At 44.3% G+C, this 27,058-nt stretch overlaps 1 protein-coding gene across 1 annotated transcript in view; it reads right to left on the bottom strand.

Moving 5' to 3' along the window:
* Window positions 1–25,690, bottom strand: part of myo16 (myosin XVI) — a 541,014-nt gene extending 515,324 nt beyond the window's left edge. Inside the window, exon 1 of the mRNA XM_072264587.1 lies at window positions 25,447–25,690. Within this exon, the coding sequence (XP_072120688.1) occupies window positions 25,447–25,660 (214 nt within the window). The 5' untranslated portion in view covers window positions 25,661–25,690. The remainder of the gene's footprint in view (window positions 1–25,446) is intronic.
* Between the last annotated feature and the right edge of the window lie 1,368 nt (window positions 25,691–27,058).

Here is a 27,058-nt window from a genome sequence, read left to right as displayed (position 1 = left end):
ATCATATAATCGTATTTGTCAACAAATCTCCACATAATATTTATCTGAGGTATACACTTATAGAAAAGGATAGGAAAGAAAGAACAATCGAAAGAAGAAAACTATGTACAGAGTAGGGAGTGATCTTTATTTTTTACAACATATTCATTGACTCGTGAGAATAAAATCAGGCCTATGAGGTGTTATGTAGTTAAGCCATTTTTTCCAGTATGAATAAAATTGTTCAACTTATGATTAACAGATGCTGTTGTCTTTCCATCCATACCTTTATTAGTTGGGCTCGCCTGTGATAACCATTTCCCGGTTAGGGTCTTTTTACCAGCCACCAGCAGTACATTCATTAAATATTTCTCTCTTTTCAACTATTCTTGAGGTATATACCCAAAATGTATGGCTTACTCTCTAAGGGTATTTCACATTTAAAGATGTCTTGTAGAACATTATGTATCCCACTCCAATAGTCTTTGATAATGGGGAATTCCCAGAAAATATGATAATGGTTTGCATTTTGATTTCCACAATTTCTCCAGCAAACAGGGGTGTTACTATCATAATGGGATTTCTGAGAGGGTGTAATAAAATATCTTATCAAGTTTTTCCACCCAAACTCCCTCCATTTCTGTGAACTGGTACACTTCCATTGATACCTCCATATTATTGTCCATTCTTCCTCAGATATTATTATCCCTCCTTCCTTCTCCCATTTTGTTTTAATGTATGAAGTTTTAAGATTTGACAAACCCTTATACACGCTTGAAATTATTCTACTACCATTGTCTGAATGATATGCTTTTCTAACTAGCTCTATCAGACACGTACTTGCCTTGGTTTCATTTTTAACTGTCCTATTTACATACTGTCGCATCTGTAAATACCAGTAAAAATCTTGTTTTTCTAATGTTTTTTTTTGAATATTTCAAAACTGAACAGTGTTCCTTCTTTCATTATATTGCAAATAGCTGTTATTTATATATAAATATAAATATAAATAACTGTTCAGTCCTTAAATCTAGCATCCAGTTTATTCGGCGTAAAATCTGAGTCATATGCACATCATTTACAAATTGCAATGTCTCTCTCTAGTTTATATTCTTTTATAATAGTTTTCCATATTTTAAGAGTCCATTTCACCCACGGGTTGTCAATATTATTTATGTAACTTTATAGGTTGTTATCTGCCAAAATTGCCTGTGTGGAGATGGAAAGTATCCTCTCCTCAATGTTTTTCCATTGAGCGTCACATGATGGGTTGCACCAGCATATCACGGCTCTCAACTGTGCTGCGAAACAAAACGAAATGAAATACCTTCATTGTCATTGCACAGTACAGTTGTCATGCACCAATACAGCGACTCTCGTACTCAATGCTCTAAAACAACAAATAAAATAAATAAACAATAAATAAATCAAGTAACCAGCCAGTACAAGCAATGTCCAGCAGTACAAAAGCGCAACTCAGATGCATGACAGCCATAAAACCAGTACTAAAGTAGCAATATAACAAATTTATGGATGATGCTTGATTGATTGGTTATAACTCTGGGGTAAAAGCTATTTTTCAGTCTGGAAGTGCAGGCATAGAAAATCTTATAATGTCTGCCAGATGGAAGAAGTTCAAACAGAAGATTGCATGGGTGTGTATTGTCCTTACAGATGCTTGTAGCTTTGCTTAGGCAGCGAGAGCTGTAGGTGTCCTCCAGGGCTGGGAGCTGTGTCCCGATGATCTTCTGTGCACTAGAGCCGACCCGCTGAAGTGCTTTCCTATCATCTGCTGTACAACTGAGATACCAAACAGAGATGCAGTATGTTAAGATGCACTCTATGGTGCAGCGGTAAAAGATCACCATCATCTGTTCAGGTAGACCAGCTTTCTTCAATGTCCTGCAGAAAAACAAACATTGCTGTGCTTTCTTAACTATTGTTGTGGTGTTAGTGGACCATGAAACCTGAAACTGGACACTCTCTCCACTATGTCTCCGTTAATGTAGACTGGAGCGTACTCGTCATCCCGTGACTTTCCAAATTTGATAACTAGCTCCTTAGTCTTTGCTGTATTAAGAGACAGGTTGTTCTCTGAGCACCAGCTCACTAAGTTCTGTACCTCCGCTCTGTACACTGATTCGTCTCTGTTGGAGATCAACCCGATCACTGTTGTGTCGTTTGCAAATTTGACGATGGTATTGGTGTTAAATAATAATCTCTAAAAGAAGGTAGGCCCCATCCCCCTTTTCCTTGGCTAATTGCAAAGATTTGAGATGAACCCTAGGCCTTTTACCTTGCCATATATATCTTGATAGCATCTTGTTCCATTCATTGAATTGATTTTGGTTAATCTCTATTGGTAGGGTCTGAAAGAGATATAGTAGTCTGGGCAGTGTATTCATTTTAATAGATTCAAACCTTGAACTGAGATGAAGAAAATGAATTAGGTTCCATCTTGTTATATCTTCCTTAATTTTTTTATATGCTGATAATTGCATTCTGATAATTCTGCCAAATCTTTTGGCATAATGATGCCCAAATATTTGACGGACTCTGTTTGCCATGCCCAAGGATATCTACTTTCAATTTCTCTTAGTGGGCTGTAGTTACATGAAAATAGTTGGGTTTTATCTATGTTTGGATTATGAGGACACTCAGTCCTCGTTTATTGTCATTTAGAAATGCATGCATGCATTAAGAAATGATACAACGTTGCTCCAGAGTGATATCACAAAAAAAAAGGACAAACCAAAGACTAACACTGACAAGACCACATAATTATAACATATAGTTACAGCAGTGCAAAGCAATACCATAATTTGATAAAGAACAGACCATGGGAACGGTAAAAAAAAGTCTCAAATTCCGATCCACTCCTGATCGTCCCCGATAGCAGGTGGCAGAAGGGAGAAACTCTCTCTGCCATAAACCTCTAGGCTCCGACAACTGTCGATGCATTGGAAGCACCCGACCCCAGCCAACTCTGAGTCCGTCCGAAAACTTCAAGCCTCCGACCAGCCCTTCGACACCGAGCACCGAGCACCATCTCTGCTGAGAGCTTCGACCCCGGGCCCGCCAACAGGCAATAGGCAAAGCCAAGGATTTGGGGCCTTCCCCTCTGGAGATTCAGGATCACACAGTAACAGCGGCAGCGAAGAAGGCATTTCAGAAGTTTCTTCAGATGTTCCTCCGTTCTCTCACATCTGTCCCCATCAAATCAGAATTGTATACAGCACCCTACTTGACAGATTGCAGATATCATTTGCCGGAGTGGCCGCACAAGCTGCGTCGCGCCGCCATCTTCTCCTCCTCCTTTGTTGATCTTGTATCCTGATAATTGGCCCTATTGTTCAAAGGGCTGCATCAATTTAGGTAAAGAGTATGTTGGTTGCCCTAGATAGATCAAAATGTCATTCGTGTAACAGGCCAATTTATGCTCTGTCCTCTTAATAGTAATTCCCCTGATATCTTCATTTTGTCTAATGTATTGAGCTAATGGTTCCAGATATAATGCGAAGAGTAGCGGTGACCATGCACAACCCTGTCTCGTGCCCCTTTCTAGGGTAAAACTATAGATAAATATCCATTAATTTTAATCCTGGCAGTAGGATTGTCGTATAGTGCCTGTATAGTTTTAATAATCGCGTCATGTAGACCAAATCTATGTAAAACTCGGTAAAGAAAATTCCAAATAACCGAATCAAATGCATTTTCAGCGTCCATGCTTATCACTATTGCTTCAATTTCATTTTTTAAAATATGATCCATAATATGAAGTGTCTTTCGTATATTGTCCTGAGTTTGGCGTTGTATAAAACCTGTCTGACCATTATGTATCAGTGTGGGTGGAAACTCTTCTAATCGTTTGGCTATGATGGAAGTAAATATTCTATAATCCACATTATGAACAGATATTGGTCTAAATGACCCACATTCCATTTTATCCTTGCCTTCTTTCGGTACAGCTGAGATCATCGCCTCCTTCCAACTGGGTGGAATTTGTGCCTTTCTTAGAGCCCAGTTCAGTGTGGGGAGTAAAACAGGAATTAACTCACTTCTAAACTCTTTATACCGTCTTCCACCGTCTGATATAGTCGTATCCATTCTTGGTAAAATACCTTCAATTTAGCAGGGTATGGGATTTGGAATTTAATCTTTTCTTGCTTTAATATTCACTCAGCTTCGGAATATTCCTTTTATTTCTGTAGGACCGCCAGGGGGTAATCATGATCGAAATATATTAACTTACCATCCCAAAAAACCCTCTTCTTACCCCTGGCCCTTCGTAGAACCTCCGCCTTGCTCTTGAATCGAAGGAATCTAAGTACTATTGAACGCGGTTTACTTTCTCTGTACCCGGGAGGCCGCGGGATGAGCGCACGATGCGCCCTCTCAATTTCGATCTCCATAGTCGGGGGAATCTCCAGCACGTCCCACAGCAGCTTTTCTACAAAATCTATCATTAATAATCCCTCCGCTTCTTCGGGAAAATTATAAATCCTGATATTTTTCCATCGCAATCTTCCCTCCTGGTCAAGCAATTTACTTTCCTGTTGATTTAATATTTTTATCATCTTGCTTAGTATCTGTTCCACATTTTGCACGCGATCTTCCACCTTCTCAATTCGAGTCTCTGCCACCGCTATTTTCTGATTGACATTGGCGAGCCCTGACTTTATATCGTTTAGTTGCTGCTTTATATCTTTTGGGACTTCCCTTATCTCTTCCATATCCTTATCATATTTGCCGCTTTGCCTGAACAAGGCCCAGCGTCAGCCTTGCCACCAGGTGCACATGTAGGAGAGCCGCTCATTCTACCTTTCTCTTCCATAGGCTCAGCAGTGATGCTTTTTTAAATCTCCATTCTTTTTCCCCATTCTTGCCTCCCTTATCCATTCAGATATTTTCAAAAGATCTTATATTTGATGGATTAACGGGGAAAAATATGCATTTTTCCAGAGGAGCTATTGATTTAAGCTGTCATTCTGAACGATGACGTCACCGGAACCTCCACTACAGTACACTCCTTGGGCTTGCAAAGAACATTAATGTTTACATATTTTAGTGATAACCCCAAATCCATGCTGAAACCATTTAAACTGCCTACACTCATCACTTTACACCTGAACTTTCAATATCCGATCCAGTTAACCACATTATTATCCACAGCTCTCCATATCCCTACTATCCACTTACCTATCCAAACTTCTCTTAAATATTGAAATCAAGCTCACTTGCTCACTCCACACTCTCACAACCCTCTGAGTGAAGAAGTTTACCCTCCATGTTCCCTTTAAACTGCTCAGCTTTCACACTTAATCCATGAACTCTGGTTGTAATCCCATCCAACTACTGGAAAAAGCTTGCTTGCTTTTGCCCTATCTATACTGCTCATAATTTTGTATACCACTATCAAATCTCCTCTCAGTATTCTATGTTCTAAGGAATAAAGTCCAACCTATTCAATCCTTTCATATAACTCAGGTCCTCCAGACCCAGCAACATCCTTGTAAAATTTCTCTGCACTCTTTCAACCCTGTTTACATCTGTCCTGCAGGTAGGTGACCAAAGCTTCACACCACATGCCAAATTAGGCCTCACATCATCTTATGCATTTTCAACATAACATCCCTTATACTGTATGTAATACATTGAATTATGAAGGCCTGTGTGCCAAAAGCTATCTTACGACCTTATCTATCTGTGACCCCACTATCAACAAATTATGCACCTGATTTCGCAGATTCCTTCGTTCTACCACACTCCTCTGTTCACTGTGTAAGACCTACCCTGTTTGGCCCTATTGAAGTGCAAAACTTTACACTTGTCTGCATTAAATTCTATCTGCCATTTTCCAGCTGATGTAGATCACTCTGCAAGCTATGATAGCCTTCATCACTGTCGTATCTTGGTGTCATCCACAAATTTGCTGATCCAGTTAACCACATTATTATCCAAATTATTGATATAGATGACAAACAACAATGGACCCAGCTTTGATCTATGTGGCACTCCACTAGTCACAGGGTTATTCTCAGAAAGGCAACCATCTTCAATCACTCTCTGGCTTCTCCCGCATAGCCAATGTCTAATCCAATTTACTACCTTGTTCAGAATGCTGAGCAACTGCATCCTCTTGACCAGCCCCCATGTGGGACCTTGTCAAATTCGTTACTAAGTCCATGTAGACAACATCCACTGCCTTGCTGTTCCGCAAATCTAATATCTAAATAGAATAACCGTAACAAGTGGATGCTGTAACTATTTGGTTTCGCTTGAACAAATGGACCTAAACTCGATAGTTCCTTTGAGGTGCACTTTATTGTTAATACAGAGAAGAAAGTGGAGATTTGCGAGAAATGCTTTATATTGTACACTACCTACACCACTAATAGGTAGGGCTAACTTAAGCAACCTCTAGTGGTCTACACCGCTGAGTATACTTAGCAACGTCTGCGTGGTCCCTGAAGCAGACGATCGACCGTGGACTGGCTAGGGTGGAGGTCCTTGGCGCCGGTTCAGCTGCTCGGCCCGAAGGTGGGACCCAGACGAGTGGTCTATCCAAGAAAGAACTTGCCCACCTTTATAGCTCTATTGCCATGTCCCAGTCCAGCTGGAAGGGGCTAGACATCCAGTCCGACACCTACATGACCCCAACTTGGGCCAATTCCAAGTCCTGGTCACGTATTAGGCCAACGTATATCTTTCACACTTGCAGGTCCCACAATTGGGTGGCATTCAACAGTCAGCCTCTGCCTCCCCAGGTACAATGCATCCTACTAAGCTCACAATCAAACAATGTACATTTTTAGAGACGAAGTAATTGATTGCTTTTACGCAAATCAGCACTTTTAGCTTGTTTTCATGTATTGTCATCCGGTACACCAGGAGCATATTTGTATATTGTTCTCCCCTTATTTAGTATCGAGGGTCAATCTGCCCAACAACATAAATTCCTACTTGTTAACCATTTCTTTTTTGTATCCATTTTCATACCAACTCACTCTACCCATACACTATACACTTACCTATACACTTGCCTCATCAACTTTCCTGAGAACTTCCATGAAAAACGCTAAAGATTGGTTGGACATAACCTACCACACATGAGGACATGCTGACTATCCTTAATCAGTCCATGTCTATCCAAGTACTTTGATGTCCGGTCCCTTAGAATACCTTCCACTAGCTTTCCCACAACTGATGTCAGGCTCACCGGCCTATAATAATTTCCTGGTTTATGATTATAGTCCTTTTTAGACAGTGGAACAACATTAACTAACTTCCAGTCCTCTGGTACCTCTCCTGTCACTAAGGATGTTTTAAATATCTGTGCTAGGGCCTCAGCAATTTCTGCACTTGCCTCCTGTAGGGCCCGAGGGAACACCTTGTCAGGCCCTGGGGAATTATCCACCCTGATTTGCCTCAGGGTAGCAAACACTTCTTCCTCTGCAATCTGTAGAGGGTCCATGAAATTGATCCTCCTTTATCTCACTTTTATATACTCTGTGTTCATCACCTCAGTAAATACAGATGCAAAGAATTCATTTAAGGTATCCCCCATCTGGTTTGACTCCACATGTGGATTACCGTTTTGGTCTACAGGGGACCAATTTTGTCGCTTGCAGTCCATTTCTGTAGAATCCCTTAGGAATCTCCTTCAGCTTATTAGCCAGAGCAACCTCATGCCTTCTTTCAGCCTTCCTGATTTCTTTCTTAAGTGCTCTCTTACATTCCTTTTACTCCATAAGCACCTCATTTGTTCATACCTACCTATACCTGCTAGGCACCTCCTTTTTTCTTTTAACCAGGGCCTCAATATCTCTTCAAAATCAAGGTTCCCCACATTTGTTATCATTACCTTTTTTTCTGACAGGCACATACAAGTTTTGCACTCTCTAAATTTCACTTTTGAAGGCCTCCCACTTTCCAAGTACACCTTTGCCAGACAATAGCCTGTCCCATTCCACACTTGTCAAATCATTTCTGATACCATCAAAACTGAACCCACAGATCAGACCTATCTTTTTGAGTAATTACTTTGAAATTAGTGGCATTGTGATCATTAAATGCAAAGTATTCTCCAAACAAACTTCTGTCACCTGCCCTGTCTCATTCCCTAATAGCAGATCCAGTATCATATGCTCTCTCATTGGGATTTCTACATATTGATGAAGGAAAATTTCCTGAACACATTTGACAAACTCTATCCTATCTACAGCATGAGATTCCCAGTCAATATCTGCAAAGTTAAAATCACCAACTATAATAACTTTATATTTCTTGCAACAGTCAGCGATCTCTTCAAAAATTTGTTCCTCTAAATCATTTGGACTATTGGGTGGTCTTTAATATAGCCCCTTTGATGTGGTCATGTGTTCCTCATTTCTCAGTTCCATTCCTAACGCCTCACTAGTCAAATTTTCCAGTCTGTCCTGATGGAGCACTTCTGTAACATTTTCCCCGACTACTAACACCACCCACCGCCAATCCCTCACGCTCTGTCACACATAAAACAGCAGAGCACCAGAATATTGAGCTGCCCGTCCTGCCCTTCCTGCAACTAAGTCTCGGTGATAGCTATAACGTCATAATTCGAGGTGGTGATCCATGCCCTGAGCTTATCCGCCTTTCCTTCAATACTTCCTGCATTGAAATATATGCAGCCTAGAATACTAGTCGCACCATGCTCAACCTTTTCATTCCAGACTTTATCTGATGTCTTATCAACACCTATCTCCACAACATCTCCACTAAATCTCCTGGCACTCTAGTTCCCAGCCCCCTGCACCTCCAGTTTAAACCCCTATAGATGTGTGAGACTGGCTGCATTATGGTCTGGAATGTGAACACCTATGCCTTTGAGTGGAAAATCTGACACAATATAATGAATTGGGCCAGTACATCACGGGTAAAACCCTCCCAACCATTGAGCACATCTACATGAAACATTGCCATAGAAAAGTAGCTTCCATCATCAAAGATCCTCACCACCCAGGCCATGCTCTTTTCTCACTGCTGTCATCAGGCAGAAGGTACAGGTACCTCAGGACTTGCACCACCAGGTTCAAGAACAGTTACTACCCATCAGGCTCTTGAACAAAAGGGGATAACTGCACTTATTCTACTTTTGGTGTTCCCACAACCTATGGTCTCACTTTAAGGACTCTTTATCTTGCTATTTCTTGCTTGTTATTTATTGCTATTTATATTTACATTTGCAAAGTTTGTTGTCCATTGAACTTGTTTGCAGTTACTGTTCTATAGATTTGCTAATTATGCCCACCGAAAAAGATTCTCAGGATTGTATGTGGTGACATGTATAGTCTCTGATAATAAATATTACTTTGAATTTTGAACCTTCCAACCCCACCATACTGCATAAGAAACCTTCCTGCTAATCCCCCTCCAGTTCAGGTGTAAACCATACAGGTCCCACCTTCCCTGGAAAAGAGCCCAGTGATCCAAAAATCTTATGCCCTCACTCTTCCACCAACTCCTGAGCTATATTTTCAACTGTATAATCTTCCTAGTTCTGGCCTCACTAGCATGTGGCATGTAGCAATACTGAGACTACAACCCTGGAGGTCCTGTCCTTTAACTTAGCACCTAACTCCCTGAACTCCCTATGCAGAACCTCGTCACTCATCCTACCCATGTCATTGGTACCCATGGACCACGACCTGTGGCTGTTCACCCTCCCACTTAGTAATGCTGAGGACTTGATCCGCTATGTCCCAACCCTAGTACCTGAGAGGCAATATACCATCCAGGAATCTCGTTCTCTCCCACAAAACCTCTGGTCCGTTCCCCTAACTAATGATCCCTTACACCACAGCATGCCCCTTCTTACCCCACCCCCACCTTCCCTACTGGGTCACAGAGCCAGACTCCATGCCAGATACCCAGACTTTCCTCTGTTAGGTTAACAACCCCAACAATATCTGAAGAGATCTACCTGTTGTTGAGGGGGATGGCCACAAGGGAACTCTTCACTGGCTCCTTAATCCATTTCCCCTTCCTGTCTGTCACCCAGTTTTCTGTGTCCTGCTCCTTGGGTGTAACAACTTCTCCATATGTCCTATCTATCACCCCTTCAGCCTCCCGAATGATCTGAAGCTTATCCAGTTCCAGCTCCAACTCCTTAAATCGGATTGCTAGAAGCTGCAGCTGGAGGCACGTCTCGAAGTTCTAGTCATCAGGGATACTCAAGGTCTCCTTGCCTTCCCAAATCCCGCAAGAGGAGCAATCTGTACTGTCCTGGCACATCTACTGTCCTAACTGAGCAGATAGAAAGAAGGGAAAGAAAGAAAAGCTTTACCTGGAGATTTTCTTTTCTTTGATTTCTCTGACTAAAGCCTCTCTTCACTGAAGCCTCAAGATCACCACTCTGACTCTGTCCACTCAGACTATGGCTGCTGCCCTTGCCCCTGCCTTCCTTTCATTTGTTGGAACACCCTGAAGGACAACTCCAACACCAGACTGAAACATTACTCTATTATTGTAGCCTTGGAGTATTGACAACTGTGGCTATTGTCTCTTCTGTAATGTATGGCTCCAGCCCTCAGTGTGTGTTCAATCTGATGCCCATTGACTTCTACTGTACCAAACCTCCTTGATGCCGTACTAGGTCAAATGATGTTTTGGTGTCAAGGGCAGCCACTTTCGTTTCATCTACAGAATCTAGCTATTGGTTCACGCTTGAACATAGGCTGTGCTGAGTTGTGGAGCTGAGTCATCCTATCACAATAAAAACATATCGGTGAACAGATTATTGAACTGAATTGAATTGACTTTATTTCTTACATCCTTTATATACATGAGGAGTAAAATTCTTTACGTTACATCTCCATCTTATGTGCAATGTGCAATTTATAGTAATTTGTAATAAATAGTATGTACAGAAAGATACAACGAAACAGTCAATATAGCTTAGAAATACAATTGTGTCAGTGTGAATTAATCAGTCTGATGGCCTGGTGAAAGAAGCTGTCCCAGAGCCTGTTGGTTCTGGCTTTAATGCCGCGGTACCATTCTCAGATGGTAGCACCCGGAGCAGTTTATGGTTGGGGTGACTCGGGACCCCAATGATTCTTGGACCCTTTTTACGCACCTGTCACTGTAAATGTCCTAAATAGTGGGAAGTTCACATCTACAGATGTACAGGGCTGTCCACATCACTTTCTGCAGAGTCCTGCGATTGAGGGAAGTACAGTTCCTGTATCAGGCAGTGATACAGCCAGTCAAGATGCTCTCAATTATGACCCTGTAGAAAATCCTTAGGAATTGGGGTCTCATGCCAAAATTCTTCAACCATCTGAGGTGAAAGAGGAAAGAGGTGCTGTTGTGATTTTTCACCATACAGCCAATATGTACAGACTAAGTGAGGTCCAAGGAACTTAAAGCTGTTCACTCTCTCAATCCCAGATCCATTGATGTCAATAGGGGTTAGCCTGTCTCTGTTCCTGCTGCAACCAGCTCCTTTGGTTTTGCAACATTGAGGGAGAGGTTGTTTTCTTGACGCCACTGTGTCAGGGTGATGACTTCTTCTGAATTGCAGACCATTTCCAGTTTGCTTATCACTCAAATTAGTCCACTGTTGATACCCTTCTCCACCCTCCACTCTGCCCTGTCCCACCTGGAAAATAGTGCCTCATTTGCCAGGATGCTTTTTATCGATTTCAGCTCAACGTTTAATACGATCATCCTTCAGAAGCTGGTGGGGGGGATGGTGGGGAGGTTGGTAAACTATCCTCACTGAACCTCAAAACCTCTCTCTGTATCTGGATTTTGGACTTCTTGACAGAAAGACCACAGTCAATCTATGTTGTCAGCCACATCTCCAGCTCCATCACGCTGAGAAAAACACTCCCCAGGGCGGCATGCCTAACCCATTGCAGACTCATGACTGTACTGCAGGATCCACCTCAAACAGAATTATTAAGTTTACTGAAGACACAACAGTGGTTGGCCTCATCAACAACGATGATAAGATGGCACACAGAAAGGAGGAGAGTGGCTTGTAGAATGCTGTGAGCACAGTTTGAGTCTTAGCATGGACAAGACCATGGGGATGATTATGGACATCAGGAAGGTGCAGGCTGACCACTCCTCACTTTGCATAAGTGTCTCCTCCATGGAGAGAGTTTCTGGCAGTGTACATAATGGCCATCAGTATAAAGGGGTATGATTTAGTGGCCATCACAGAAACGTGGTTGCAGTGTGGAGAGGATTGGGAATTAAATATCCACGGATATCAGGTAATAGGAAGGTAAGGGATGTGGAGTAGTGTTTTTAATTAAAGATGAGATCCGGGTGATAGTGAGAGACGATATAAGATCTAAGGAGCAGAATGTTGAATCCATCTGGGTCAAGATTAGGAATAGCAAAGGGAAAAAAAATCACTGGTGGGAGTTGTCTATCGACCACCAAATAATAACATTACAGTGGCACAGGAAATAAACAGAGAAATATCTGAGGCATGAAAGAATGGAACAGTAGTTGTCAAGGGGGACTTTAAGTTGCACGTTGGGTGAATCAAGTTGGTCTAGACAGTCTTCAGGAGGAGTTCAAAGAATGCATCCATGATGGCTTTCTCAAATAGCATGTTACTGAATCTACAAGGGAACATGTTATCTTGGATTTGGTCCTATGCAATGAGACATGTAAAATTAATAATCTGGTAGTTAGGGATCTCTTGGAAAGAGTGATTACAGTATGACTGAGTTTCTTCTACAAATGGAGAGTGTAATAGTTTGATCTAAAACCAGATTATTATGTCTAAACAATGGAGACTACAATGAAATGAGGGAGAAGTTTGATAGGGTAGACTGGGAACACAGGCTATATGGTGGAATGGCTGAGGATCAGTGCAAAACTTTCAAAGAGATTTTTCACGGTGCTCAGCAAAAGTATATTCCAATTAAAAGCAAGGACAGCAAGGGTGGGAAGAGCCAGCCTTGGATAACTGAGGAAATAAAGGAAGGCATCAAACTGAAAGCTCATGTGTACAAAGTCGCGAAGAGTAGTGGGAAACTGGAAGATTGGGAAAACTTTAAAAAGCAACGAATAACCACTAAGTGAGTAATAAAGAAAGGGAAGATAGATGATTAAAATAAACTAGCGCAAAATATAAAAACCGATAGTAAAAGTTTTTATAATTATATAAAGTGGAAAAGGGTGGCTAAAGTGAACATAGGTCCCTTGGAGGACGAGAAAGGGAGTTGATATTGGGTAATGAGGAAATGGCCAGGGCTTTGAATGACTATTTTGTGTCGGTCTTCATGGTGGAGGACACATCTAACATGCCAAAGAGAGGTGTTATGGATGCGATGGGAGGTGAGACCTCGATACAATAGCTATCACTAAAGAGCTAGTGCTGAGCAAACTTGTGGTCCTGAAGATAGATAAGCTACTGCCATGATGAGGCTAAACTCAGGTTGGAGGAGCAACATCTCATATACTGTCTAGGTAGTCTCCAACCCCTTGGTATGAACATAGAATTCTCCAACTTCTGGTAATTCCCTACTCCTCCCTTCCCCTATCCTTATTTTACTCTGCACCCTCCCCCAGCTGCCTATCACCTCCCTCATTGTTCCTCTTCCTTCTACTACCCATTGTGTTTTCCCCTATTCTTTCTTCACCTTTCCTGCCTATCCCCTCCCTGCCTCCCTTCCCCTCCCCCACCCCTTTATCTTTCTTCTTACTGGTTTTTCACCTGGAACCTACCAGCCTTCTCCTTCCCACCCCCCCCCCCCACCTTCTTTATAGGGCCTCTGCCCCTTCCCTCTATAGTCCTGACTCATCGTTTCCATGGATGCTGCCCGACCTGCTGAGTTCCTCCAGCGTGTTGTGAGTGTTGCTTTGACCCCAGCATCTGCAGAGTATTTTGTGTTTAAGATAAGTCCCCTCGTCTTGATGGAATGCATCCCAGAGTACTGAACGAAATGGCAGAGGTTATAGCTGTGTCATGGACCCATCTGGCAATTCCCCATCTTGCTATTACCTCCTTAAATGGGCCTTAATCCCCTCGTCTGATTTCCAATCATTCCCAGTTTCACTAATTACAGCGCACCTGGTTCCCGTTAGTGTACATAGGATAAAACTCGGGCGGCACAGCCATGCTTTGCCAGTTTGTTGGTCAACTCTAGTGTGAGTAAACCTTTTTTTTCTGATTCTAAGCTCCGCATTGTTTCCTGGATACTCTACATAAACCCTGTCTCTGTGTAAAGACTCTCCTGGATACCGGTTCCCCATTCGCCGCGGTGCTAATGCCTCATGACTCTGCCTCCACGCCTGTACCTGCACTTCGGTTCATCCTCAGCCTCGTCCTAGCAACAGAACGAACTGGCCAAGAATAAACCCAGCAGACACGGACCCCATACAACAGGCACTTGCCAGCCTGGGCTACCTACTGGGCGCCCGCGACCAACTGCTCAGAGAGGTCACGGAAAACCTTTGTGCACTGTCCACGAATGTGAGGAAGGTCAGTGAGCAGGTTGACCGGGTATCCATTTCCCTTACTCCGTCCCTTCCAACAACCCCGAATGACCAAACCGCACAGCCTGGGATGGTTACGACCCTTGGATCGACAACACAATCCCCTTGAGAGCCGTATGTACCCGAACCAGAACCCTACACTGGGGACCTAGGGAAGTACCAGGCCTCCTTGTTACAATGCCCTTTGGTCTTTGAGCAACAGCCACGTACATAGACCTTGGACAGATCAAATATTGCACACATCATGGGGCTGTTACAAAGGGATGCCTTGGCATGGGCTACCGCAATCTGAAACAACCGACAAGAGGTCTGTTCCTCCTTTGTCTCCGAAATGAGGAAGGTCTTTGAACATCCTATTCATGGTAAGGATGCAACTAAGCGCTTGCTAACTTTCTGTCAGGGTTTGTGAAGCATAGCAAAATACTCCGGCTGACTCTGAGTGGAATGACAAGGCACTACGCAAGGTGTTCCAACAGGGCCTCTCAGTTAAGATAAAAGATGAACTGTCAGCGAGGGATGACGCGGACAGCCTGGACCCTCTGATCTCTCTAGCCACCAGGCTTGATAATCGACTTTGAGAGCGTCTGAGAGAAAAGACCAGTCACCCCCCTCCTCGGGTCACTCCAAGTCCCACCTTACCATCTTCGGCCAGCCTCCCTTCCCCAGCCGCTCCAAGTATAGCTCCTGATCCGATTGTCCCCACCTCCCTGGGAGAGGAACCGATGCAGCTGGGACGGAACCATCTCTCCCCTGCCGAACGACTTCAGAGGTGGAGGGCTGGGGATTGCTACTATTGTGGCCAGCCAGGACATTTCCGGGATACCTGTCCTCTGCGGCCAAAAGGGAGGGGGACCCTGGTGAGCCGGATGACACTCCCTTCAGTCCCCCAGACCCGGATGCAGATCCCGGCTACCGTAAATTATCAACATCCCTATCCGCCTTGGTGGATTCTGGAGCCGAGGGAAATCCGCTGGACGACGACATAGCCGGAATACCTTGGGAGCCATTAAGTACCCCACTGGAGGCCCGGGCGCTGGACGGAAAACTGCTGGCTCGGGTTACCCACTGTATGTCACCCCTGACCTTGATTCTGTCCGGAAACCATCGAGAGGAGGTACGATTTAATCTCATCCATTCTCTTCAAGCCTCTGTAGTTCTAGGATATCCCTGGCTGAATTACCACAACCCCTACATCGACTAGTCTACTGGGAGGATAGCCGGTTAGAGTCCATTTCGCCACGCCACCTGTCTGCGGTTGGCTCCATCCCCTAGGGAGGCTACCGCAACCTCGCCTGTCTTGGAACCCCTTGACTTGTCCGGAGTCCCTGTAGAACACCATGACCTGGGACAGGTATTCAGCAAACAACAGGCTCTTTCCCTGCCTCCACACCACCCGTATGATTGCGCTATCAACCTTCTCCCTGGGGCCTCGTTACCCATACCTTCTCCCTGGGGCCTCGTTACCCACCAGTAGTCTTTATAACTTATCCCAACCGGAGGGAGAGGCCATGGAGAAATACATTAGTGAGTCCCTCCCGGTGGGCATCATTTGACCTTCATCTTCCCTGGTGGGCACCAGTTTCTTCTTTGCAGAGAAAAAGGATGGGTCGCTTCATCCCTGTATTGGTTACCGAGGCCTAAACAATATAACAGTTAAAAATAAGTACCCACTACCCCTTACTAATTCAGCATTTGAAGCACTTCACGGAGTCACCATCTTCTCAAAGTTGGACTTTCGTAGCGTCTACCATCTAGTCAGGATGAGGGAGGGAGATGAGTGGAAGATGGCCTTTAATACACCTCCGGGCCACTTCGAATACTTGGTCATGCTGTTTGGCCTCACCAATGCCCCCACCATTTTTCAAGCCCAAATCAATGATGTACTGAGGGACTTTATTAACCGCTTCGTGTTCGTCTACCTAGATGATACCTTAATATTTTCTAGCAGCCTCCAGAAACACATTCACCATGTCCGTCTAGTCCTCCAGAGACTGGGAGAGCAAGTTATTTGTGAAGGCGGAGAAATGTGAGTTCCACGCCCCTTCGGTCAGCTTCCTGGGCTACATCATCGAGAGCGGGCAGGTGAGGGCAGATCCCGAGAAGATCCGGCCAAGACCCATGACCCGCAAACAACTTCAGTGGTTTTTGGGGTTTGCCGAATTATCAGGGATTACAGTAGGGTGGCGGCGCCCCTTACCCGACTTACCTCGCCTACCACATCTTTTAGTTGGGACTCCGAGGCTGATTCGGCATTCACTGACCTGAAGAGGCGGTTCTCAACCGCTTCCATCCTGGTCCAACCGGACCCCTCCCGTCAATTCATTGTTGAGATTGATGCTTCCGACTCCGGAGTAGGAGCAGTCCTGTCCCAACGATCAAGTCTGGACGAAAAGCTTCATCCCTGTGCCTTCTTTTCTTGCCGACTGTCCCCTATCGAGCGGAATTACGATGTGGGGAATTAGGAACTACTGATGGCCAAGCTAGCATTGGAGGAGTGGAGGCACTGGCTGGAGGGGGCAGAACACCTGTTTATTGTTTGGACTGATCATAAGAACCTGAAATATATTCAGACCACCAAACGTTTGAACCCCCGCCAGGTTCGTTGGGCATTACTTTTTCGACGGTTCAAGTTTTCCCTCACATACCATCCAGGGTCCAAGAATGAGAAGCTGGATGTGCTCTCTCACCAATACAACTCCAAGGAGGACACTTCCAGCCCAGAGTCTATCCTCCCACCATCTTGTGTGGTGGCAACCCTCACTTGGGAGATTGAGTCCACAGCAAAGGAAGCCCAATGGGATGACCCTGACCCCGGGAATGGACCCGCCGATCGCCTTTTGGTGCCTGATTCCGTCAGGTCTCAGGTTCTCCGGTGGGGGCGAACATCTCAGTTCACCTGCCACCTCATGGATGCACACATTTATCTGTGGGATCTGTTCTAAGCCTGTCACATTCTGCTCGACTGTAAAGCTGTACCACTTGGTATGTAGGTTGGATTTTGTCTCCACAAACACACATTAGCAAAATTCTATCAGGATTAACCCAGCCCCCCACAGATAAATTGTTGGTGATGCAGCTGGCAGAGGGTTGCTGAATAATTGGTTGGTGTCATGAGCAGCTTCACAGACTGAAAAAGCATTCTCCCTTTAAGTTTTATTCCGGTTATAATAATGAAAATTCTAACAGCAAACTAGCAGCATGTTACCTTAAATGTCTTTTTGACAGCTGCAAAATTTTGTAAGCTACTACAAATGATCAATACTTAGTTTTACTCAGCAAAAGGATGTTACTTTTTACACTATCCTTTAGAATTCCTTCCCACTTGATGACAAGATGACTGCTGAACACATTCTATTCATCATGCTCTAATTATTTAAACTTTGAAATCAGATTCCCAGGCTAAACCAGTGACCCTGCTCCTTCCCAGGGCTTCACTCAATTAGAAACCTCCTGTCAGCCAGCAGGACAAACTTCAGCAAAATCATTGGTGCCAGCAGATGACAAGAAGGCCAAGTTACAGCAGTAACTACTGACTAGTGAGACTCTCCTTCCCTGGCATCAGCGTCATTGGCCAGTAGTTACAGCTGGAGCTTACTTTTTTCTCAGGTTAGATTGTGACCGGTTCAATGAACTCTGCTTGCATCCCCAGCGGAGCGAGGTCCTTGCTGCACTGCTGGGAGTCAGAAATCAAGCATCCTTTGCACTGTAGGACAATCCTATTGGCAAATTTCAAGGTAGGTATTTCTGCTTTTCCTGTCCAGCAACATGGCTGAAGAATCTTTCTGTAACTCACTTTCCCTGAGAATTAACTTTTGTGAGTAGAACAGCGCAACTCCAAACAGGGGTTATATTCAAACCCCCGACTGATAATGAAAGGTTAAATAGACAATGCTTCATCATTGCAACAACAAAAGTAACAGAGTCAAGTCCCAAAGTACCAATTTTGTTACCATGGAATCTGAACAGCACAACATAGCACCAATGCTCTTGCCTTATAAATTGAGAAAAAGGGAAAGTCCTGATGTCTTTATTCTTGTAAACACATTTATCATAGATTATTTTCACTGCTGTATAAATAATTTTATTTCTTGATTAATTTTCAGTCTGATGATTAATCATATGATATGATCACTGATATGACTACCCTCTTAGAGTTGTAGTATTAGGAATCACATCAGGGATTAAAACGTCAGCATGCCTGGAGCATGGACATCTCTATAGCATCGTGGTTAGCGAAACGCTATTACATCTTGAGGCTTCCTGGAGTTTGGAGTTCAATTCCAGCGCCGTGTGTAAGGATTTTTTACATTTTCTCCATGAACCGCATGGGTCTCCTTCGGCTATTCTGCTTTCCTTCCACAGTCCAAAAATGTACTTGTTAGGAGGTTAGTTGGTCATCATAAATTATTCTGTGGTTAGGTATTTGTTAAGCCCATAAGACACTGGAGCAGAATTAGGCCACTCAGGCCATGGAGTTTGCTCTACCATTTCCTCATGGCTGATTTATAATCTCTTTCAACACCATTCTCCTGCCTTCTCCCTGTAACATTTGACACCCTGACTAATCAAGAGCCAATCAACCTCCACTTTAAATATATTGACTTGGCCTCCACAGTAGTCCATGGCAATGAATTCCACAGATTCACCAGATTTGCCTAAAAATTCATCCTCATCTCTGTTGTAAATGGATGTCGCTCTGTTCTAAGGTTGTGCTCTTTGGTCCACTAGGAAAAATCCCTTCTACATCCACCCATCTAGGCCTTTCAATATGTGACAGGTTTCAATGAGATGCCCCCTCACTTTTCTAAACTCTAGCAAGTACAAGCTCAGAACCATCAAACTCTCCTCGTATGTTAACTCTTTCATTCCCAGAATCATTCTTGTGAACCTGCTCTGGATCCTGTCCAATACCAGCATGTCTTATCTCAGATAAGAAGCCCAAAACTGTTCACAATATTCCAAGTGTGGCCTGGCCAATGCCTTATAAAGCTTGTGCATCACATCTTTGGTCTTATATTCTAGTCTTCTCAAAATGCCTGCCAACATTGCATTTGCCTTCCTCACCACCAACTCAACCTGCATGTTAACTTTCAGGGAATCCTGGGCAAGGACTCCTACGTCCCTTTGCATTGCTGACTTTTCAATTTTCTCCCCATATAGATAATAGTCTATGCCTTTATTCCTTCCACCAAAGTGCATGACCATACATTTCCCTGCATTATATTCCATCTGGCATGTCCTTACCCATTCTCCTAATTTGTCTAAGTCCTTCTGCAGACTCCCTGCTTCAACATTTCCTGCCCCTCCACATATATTTGTATCATCCGCAAACTTAGCCACTAAGCCATCAAATCCATCATCCAAACCATTGACATACACCATGAAAACAAGCACTCCCACCGGTCACCAGCCGCAACCAGAATAGGCAGGCCACCTTAACAGCCACTCATTGTCTCCTGCCAGTAGGCCAACCATCTATCTATGCTAGTATCTTTTCTGTAATATCATGGGCTCTTACCTTGTCAAGCAGCCTCATATGCAGCACCCTAACAAAGGCCTTCTGAAAATGCAAGTAAACAACATCCACTGACTCTCCTTTGTCTATCGTGACTGTTATTTCCTGAAAGATTTCCAACAGATTTGTCAGGCAAAATGTCCCATTAACAAAGCTATGTTGAGTTTGGCCTAATTTATCATGTGCATCCAAGTTCCCTTAAACCTCATCCTTGAGAATGTCCTCCAACATCTTCCAAATCACTGATGTAAGGCTAACTGGCCTATAAATTCTTTTTTTTTTGACCTTACTCCCTTTTTAAAGAGTGGAGTGACATTTGCAGCTTTCCAGTCCTCCAGAACAATGCCACAGTCAAGTGATCATTGAAAGATTATTAGTAATGGGCTCACAATGTCTTCAGCTATCTCTTTCAGAACCAAGTGGTTAGTTCATTTGCTGGGTTGCTGGTTGCTGGGCAGTGTAGCTCGATGGGTTGGAAGGAACTGTTCCAAGCTGTACCACCAAATAAAAAAGTAAAAATTAGAAAATGGTTCCCTTCTAAAGAGCTGCTCATAGTGCTTACCATGTTTCATTTATTCTTTTATATATCAAAGTAACTTCTATACTTCATCCGATCGCTTTCTTCTAGTAGATCTCCGCACTTCCTTTTTCATTAGTTCACCTGTGATGAGTGCAAGGGGATTGAGTGTGTCCACCCTGTCACAGTCCAAGTGCAGGGGGAGAGTGTGTCCACTCTGTCCCTGTCCCAGTCCCAGTGCAGGGGGAGAGTGTGTCCACCTTGTCCCAGTGCAGGGGGAGAGTGTGTCTACTCTGTCCCTGTAACACTGCAGGGGGAGAGTTCCACCCAGTCTCAGTTACACTGCAGAGGGAGAGTGTGTCCACTCTGTCCCTGTCCCAGTCCCAGTGCAGGGGGAGAGTGTGTCCACCTTGTCCCAGTGCAGGGGGAGAGTGTGTCCACTCTGTCCCTGTCCCAGTCCCAGTGCAGGGGGAGAGTGTGTCCACCCTGTCCCAGTTCCAGTGCAGGGGGAGAGTGTGTCTACTCTGTCCCTGTAACACTGCAGGGGGAGAATTCCACCCAGTCTCAGTTACACTGCAGAGGGAGAGTGTGTCCATTCTGTCCCAGTCCCAGTGCAGGGGGAGAGTGTGTCCACCTTGTCCCAGTGCAGGGGGAGAGTGTGTCTACTCTGTCCCTGTAACACTGCAGGGGGAGAGTTCCACCCAGTCTCAGTTACACTGCAGAGGGAGAGTGTGTCCATTCTGTCCCAGTCCCAGTGCAGGAGGAGAGTGTGTCCACCTTGTCCCAGTGCAGGGGGAGAGTGTGTCCACTCTGTCCCTGTCCCAGTCCCAGTGCAGGGGGAGAGTGTGTCCACCCTGTCCCAGTTCCAGTGCAGGGGGAGAGTGTGTCTACTCTGTCCCTGTAACACTGCAGGGGGAGAATTCCACCCAGTCTCAGTTACACTGCAGAGGGAGAGTGTGTCCATTCTGTCCCAGTCCCAGTGCAGGGGGAGAGTGTGTCCACCTTGTCCCAGTGCAGGGGGAGAGTGTGTCTACTCTGTCCCTGTAACACTGCAGGGGGAGAGTTCCACCCAGTCCCAGTTACACTGCAGAGGGAGAGTGTGTCCACCCTGTCCCAGTTCCAGTGCAGGGGGAGAGTGTGTCTACTCTGTCCCTGTAACACTGCAGGGGGAGAGTTCCACCCAGTCTCAGTTACACTGCAGAGGGAGAGTGTGTCCATTCTGTCCCAGTCCCAGTGCAGGGGGAGAGTGTGTCTACTCTGTCCCTGTAACACTGCAGGGGGAGAGTTCCACCCAGTCCCAGTTACACTGCAGAGGGAGAGTGTGTCCATTCTGTCCCAGTCCCAGTGCAGGGGGAGAGTGTGTCCACCTTGTCCCAGTGCAGGGGGAGAGTGTGTCTACTCTGTCCCTGTAACACTGCAGGGGGAGAGTTCCACCCAGTCCCAGTTACACTGCAGAGGGAGAGTGTGTCCACCCTGTCCCAGTTCCAGTGCAGGGGGAGAGTGTGTCCACCTTGTCCCAGTGCAGGGGGAGAGTGTGTCCACTCTGTCTCTGTCCCTGTCCCAGTCCCAGTGCAGGGGGAGAGTGTGTCCACCCTGTCCCAGTTCCAGTGCAGGGGGAGAGTGTGTCTACTCTGTCCCTGTAACACTGCAGGGGGAGAGTTCCACCCAGTCCCAGTTACACTGCAGAGGGAGAGTGTGTCCACCCTGTCCCAGTTCCAGTGCAGGGGGAGAGTGTGTCTACTCTGTCCCTGTAACACTGCAGGGGGAGAGTTCCACCCAGTCTCAGTTACACTGCAGAGGGAGAGTGTCTCCACTCTGTCCCAGTCCCAGTGCAGGGGGAGAGTGTGTCCATCCTGTCCCAGTCCCAGTGCAGGGGGAGAGTGTGTCTACTCTGTCCCAGTCCCATTGCAGGAGGAGAGTTCCACCCAGTCTCAGTTACACTGCAGAAGGAGAGTGTGTCCATTCTGTCCCAGTCCCTGTGCAGGGGGGGGAGTTCCACCCAGTTTCAGTTACACTGCAGAAGGAGAGTGTGTCCATTCTGTCCCAGTCCCAGTGCAGAGGTTGGGTATCCACCTCGCTCCATTTCCTGTAACTTGTCTCATTATTGGCCTTTCTCAGTAATTTGTATCTCTGGCATATGTAACACACATCTAAAATGACTAAACTATAATTAAAACCTGGCAGTATAGTGCTTTAATTTAACATTACTGCTGTTTGAGCCCCTTACAGAGAGACACCATACACTTGGATTACGAACACAACAGGGAGGTCTTTTTTGTGTTACAGTACAAATGGTGAATGCATGGTCCTTTCTGTCTATCAGAAATGCCAGAGATGCATCAAAGTGAAAGTTTAAATAAGACTTTGTGCTGAAGTAGTTGTACATCAGTCCTAGTGAGGCAATGGTTTGCAGCTCAGTGACTTTTACACATTCATGGTGCAGTGTGTAATGGAGCATGCTTCTCCTTCCACACAGCCACAGGCAGAAGCCAGAAGTACACTGAGGCGGATGCAGAGGAGCCTGTAGAACGTTTCTGAAGAAAAGTGGAGTTTTTCTTAGTCTTCACGTGGATGTTATCCCTGAGTATTCACCATGGAAATGGACATGACCCACTCTCTGGCATTCTGTCATGTAAATTATCTGCTCTGCGTTAGTATCAAAACAGATTTTGTCTGGTACATTCCAGGCATTAAAATTGGAATTATTGCCCTCAATGTACTTGACATCAATAGAGTAAAACTTTCCAAGAAGTGTATGTTGATCAGGTGTGACTTCATCTCACATTTATCCGCATGATTTTCTACTTCTTGGTCACGAACAAGGGAAAATCTGCAGATGCTGGAAATCTGAGCAACACACACTGAATGCTGCAGGCACTCAGCAGGCCAGGCAGAATCTATGGAAAAATGTACTTCCGTCCTGCCGAAGGGTTTTGGCCCGAAATGTCAACTGTAGTCTTTCCTCTATTAACATTGATGACTTACTTACATTAAAGACTGCTGAATTATCAAAGCATCCACCTACATTAATGACTTGGATATCATGTAGAACTTTGATAGGAGAAGGGACAAAGGCGGGTCATTGCTGCCTTAAAACCAGTCACTTTGGGCAGATGGGGCTTATCAGCCATGGTTGGCAGCTCATCTGGGAGAAGGAAAACTCTGATCTCAAACTTCCGCTGCCTTGCGGCTATACCCACTCATGGGGAAGGCTTCGGGAGTAAACCCCGAGGGAAAAATCCAGAAATGGAGTCCCAAAGGCAGTCTTACATTGAGTTCAATGCTGACTGGCAACTCCTGCAACACTGCTGGTACCAAACTGTTATTGGTCTCTGCCCTTCCTTTGGATTCATCAGATGTGTGGAGAGGGGGAGCTTGCTACATGGGCAACAGGTTGCTCTCCATGTTGTACTGCCCGGATTAGAGTATCTAGACAGCTGGGATGCAATACCCATGGTCAGCTCTGACCAACGGAGGCCCTCATAACTCATCAGACCCTGGTGACCTATCCACCTTAATTCTCTTTAAGAGACCCAATAATACTTCCTGCTTTAACCTGAAATGCCCTAACATATTAGTACCTTCAGCACTGATCTCCATGTTACCCTCTTTGGTAAATACTGATGTAAAGTACTCACTAAGTACCTCGCTCACATCCTTCACAACCAAGAAAATGTTCCCCCCCCCCCTTATCCTTGATCGGGCCTAACCTGTCCCTAGTTATCCTCTTACTCCCGATGTATGTATAGAATGCCTTGGGATTCTCCTTAATCCTACTAGCCAAGGACTTTTCATGGCCCCTTTGGTTTTCATAATTCCCTTACTGAGTTCTTTTCTGGCTTCTTAATAAACCTCAAGGGCTCTGTTTGATTCTAGCTTCCTACTTTTCCTATTTTTTCTTGACTAAATTCATCACCTCTCCTGACATCCAAGGTTCTCTTCTCTTTACTCAACACCAGGTCCAGTGCAGCCCCTCCTCCTGTTGGACTACCTATACATTGATTTAAGAATCCACCCCCCCCCCCCGATGCACCTAACAAGCTCTGCCCCCAGCTAAACATCTTGCACTAATAAGGTCCCAGTATATATTAGGGAAGTTGAAGTCCCCCATCACAACAACCCTATTGATTTTACACGTTTCTTAAATCTGCCTGTATATCTGTTCCTCAATGTCCCAGTGTCTATTGGGGGTTCTGTAGTACAATCCCATCAGAGTGATTTCATCCTTCCTATTTTTGAGTTTACCCATATAGACTGAGTAGATGAGCTTCCATTATGTCCCCTTTCAGTGATGCCGTGATATTGTCTCTGATTAGTAGTGCGACTCCCCCACCTTCACTATCTTTCGTAAAACATCAAAACCCTGGCACATTAAGCGCCTATTCCTGTCCTCTCAACCACTGTATTGGCCACAACATTATAGTCCCATGTCATGATCCATGCTCTTAGTTAATCATCTTTGATTGTAATACTCCTAGCATTAATATACACATTGAGCATGAACTAGATGGGCTGAAGGGCCCATTTCTGTGCTGTAGTGCTCTATGAGTGAGTAGGGTTGGCATTCACAGTCGTGCTGACAGTAATGTTTCTCTTCATATTAAATCCCATAGTAACCAACCTCCCTCCCATCATATCAAAGAAACTTTTGATATTCTTGTTCTGGGAACATTTGCACTATGCTAAACAAAGTATCAGCATACAGAGATAGGGTCATGCAGGGTTAAATCTTACCCTTCCATCCACATTTCTGCTTCAGTTATTGAGTATCAATGCTATCTAAGGTGATGAAATGGACTTAAGTAATTCATCATGTTCATTCATAAATACGCTCAGTGAGCATGGCTGTAATTAATGGAAACTTGTGATCTTCCTCACTTTATACGTGAGGGACTATAGGGCAGACAGTATTAAAATCTTTAAGCTACAATACCTTCTTTATCATCATGCCGTATTATAGCCTCCTGTATCATGTCCGTAGAGCTAAAGTGGACACTCCTCTTCTTTGCATGTTTGTGTTTACATCCAGTCTGTTGTTGGAGTTTTTCCCGCTCATAATATGCCTTTACTTGATCACATCGAATGCGTTTCACCAACTGCTGCTGTCCTGAAGGGAGTGACTCCAGTAAACACGGATCAATTTCCATGTCATGTGTTCCGAAAACGTTACAGAGCTGGAAGCAACCTAAACAAAGAAAGCTCTCATCAGAAGTGGGATCCACCTGAGAAAAATTTCTATGAACTTATAATGAAAATGGAGAACATTTCAAATATTTCTTTTAAATTCTTCAGCTTTTTTTTGAGTGTGATACAAGCTGTGGGTGCACAGTAACATAGTGATTAGCATAACACTATTACAGACCTCCAGCAAACCAGCTTCATTTGTGCCGCTGTGTGTGAGGAGTTTGTACATTCTCCCTATGGCCATGTGCGTTTCCTCCAGGTGCTCTGGTTTCCTCCCACATTCCAAATATGTATGGGTTACTATGTTAATTAGTCACATGGGTGTAACTGGGAGACAAGGCCTTGTTGGGCCAAAAGAGCCTTTTACTGTGCTGTATCTCTAAATAAAATAGATAAATAAAATGTTTGGTTATGCCAACATAATGAAAAATTGTTTCAGAATTTCAGTTGGATGATTTCAATTGTCCATGCAGATCAGGATCAAGGAAAATCCAAAAGCATTTTATACTTGCATTTTAAAAGAAGAAGGTAATGAAGGAGAGGGTATGTCTACTTAGGGATAAAGAAGGAAATTTGTGCTTGGAGTCAGAGCAAGTGGCTGAAGTACTAAATGAATACTTTGCTTCAATATTTACTGAGGAGAAAGATTTGGAAGACAGTAATAATATAGTATGGTACTGGACAATTTTAAGATTAAGGAGGAACTAATGTTGGGTCTTCTGAAAAGCAGTAAGGTAGATAAGTCCCCAGACCTGATAGCACGTATTCCAGAATATTGAAAGAAACAAGCGAGGATCTTAGAGTCCTCAGTATGACAGGAGAGATTGCAAAAGACTGGACAATAAAACATGTCTTTATTCAAGAAGGGAATAGGGAAAATCCAGACAATTATAGGCAGTGAGCTTCATGATCGTGCTATAGAAGCTTGGAAGAAGATACTGAAGGATATGATTTAGGTGCACGTGGAAAGGCTTAGGGTCAGTCAGTATGTCTTTGTGCAGAACAGGTCGTTTCTTACAATTGTGACTGAGTTTTCTGAGGAGGCGCTGAAGGTGATTGATGATGTAAGGAAATGGACTTTATCTTCACGGATAAAGGTATTTGTTGAGATTCCTTGTGGTAGATAGATTCCGAAGATTAAGGATGTGTGGGATCCAGAGAGAATGGCAAGTTTAGATTTAGAACTGGCTTATCCACAGAAGACCAGGAGTTGGAGCACAGGGCTATTACTTTGATTGAAGATGAATGACCAGTGATCCACAAGGACTGGTGCTGGGTCCTCTGATGTTTGTGATATTTATCAAAGATTTGAATGGAAATATAAATGGGTGGATTTGCAAGTTTGTCAATGGCACCAATAA

Source organism: Mobula birostris, chromosome 7, assembly GCF_030028105.1.
Source record: "Mobula birostris isolate sMobBir1 chromosome 7, sMobBir1.hap1, whole genome shotgun sequence".
Taxonomy (NCBI): Eukaryota; Metazoa; Chordata; class Chondrichthyes; order Myliobatiformes; family Myliobatidae; genus Mobula; species Mobula birostris.
Note: the sequence above shows the minus strand (reverse complement) of the source record. Positions and strands in the feature narration are given on the sequence as shown.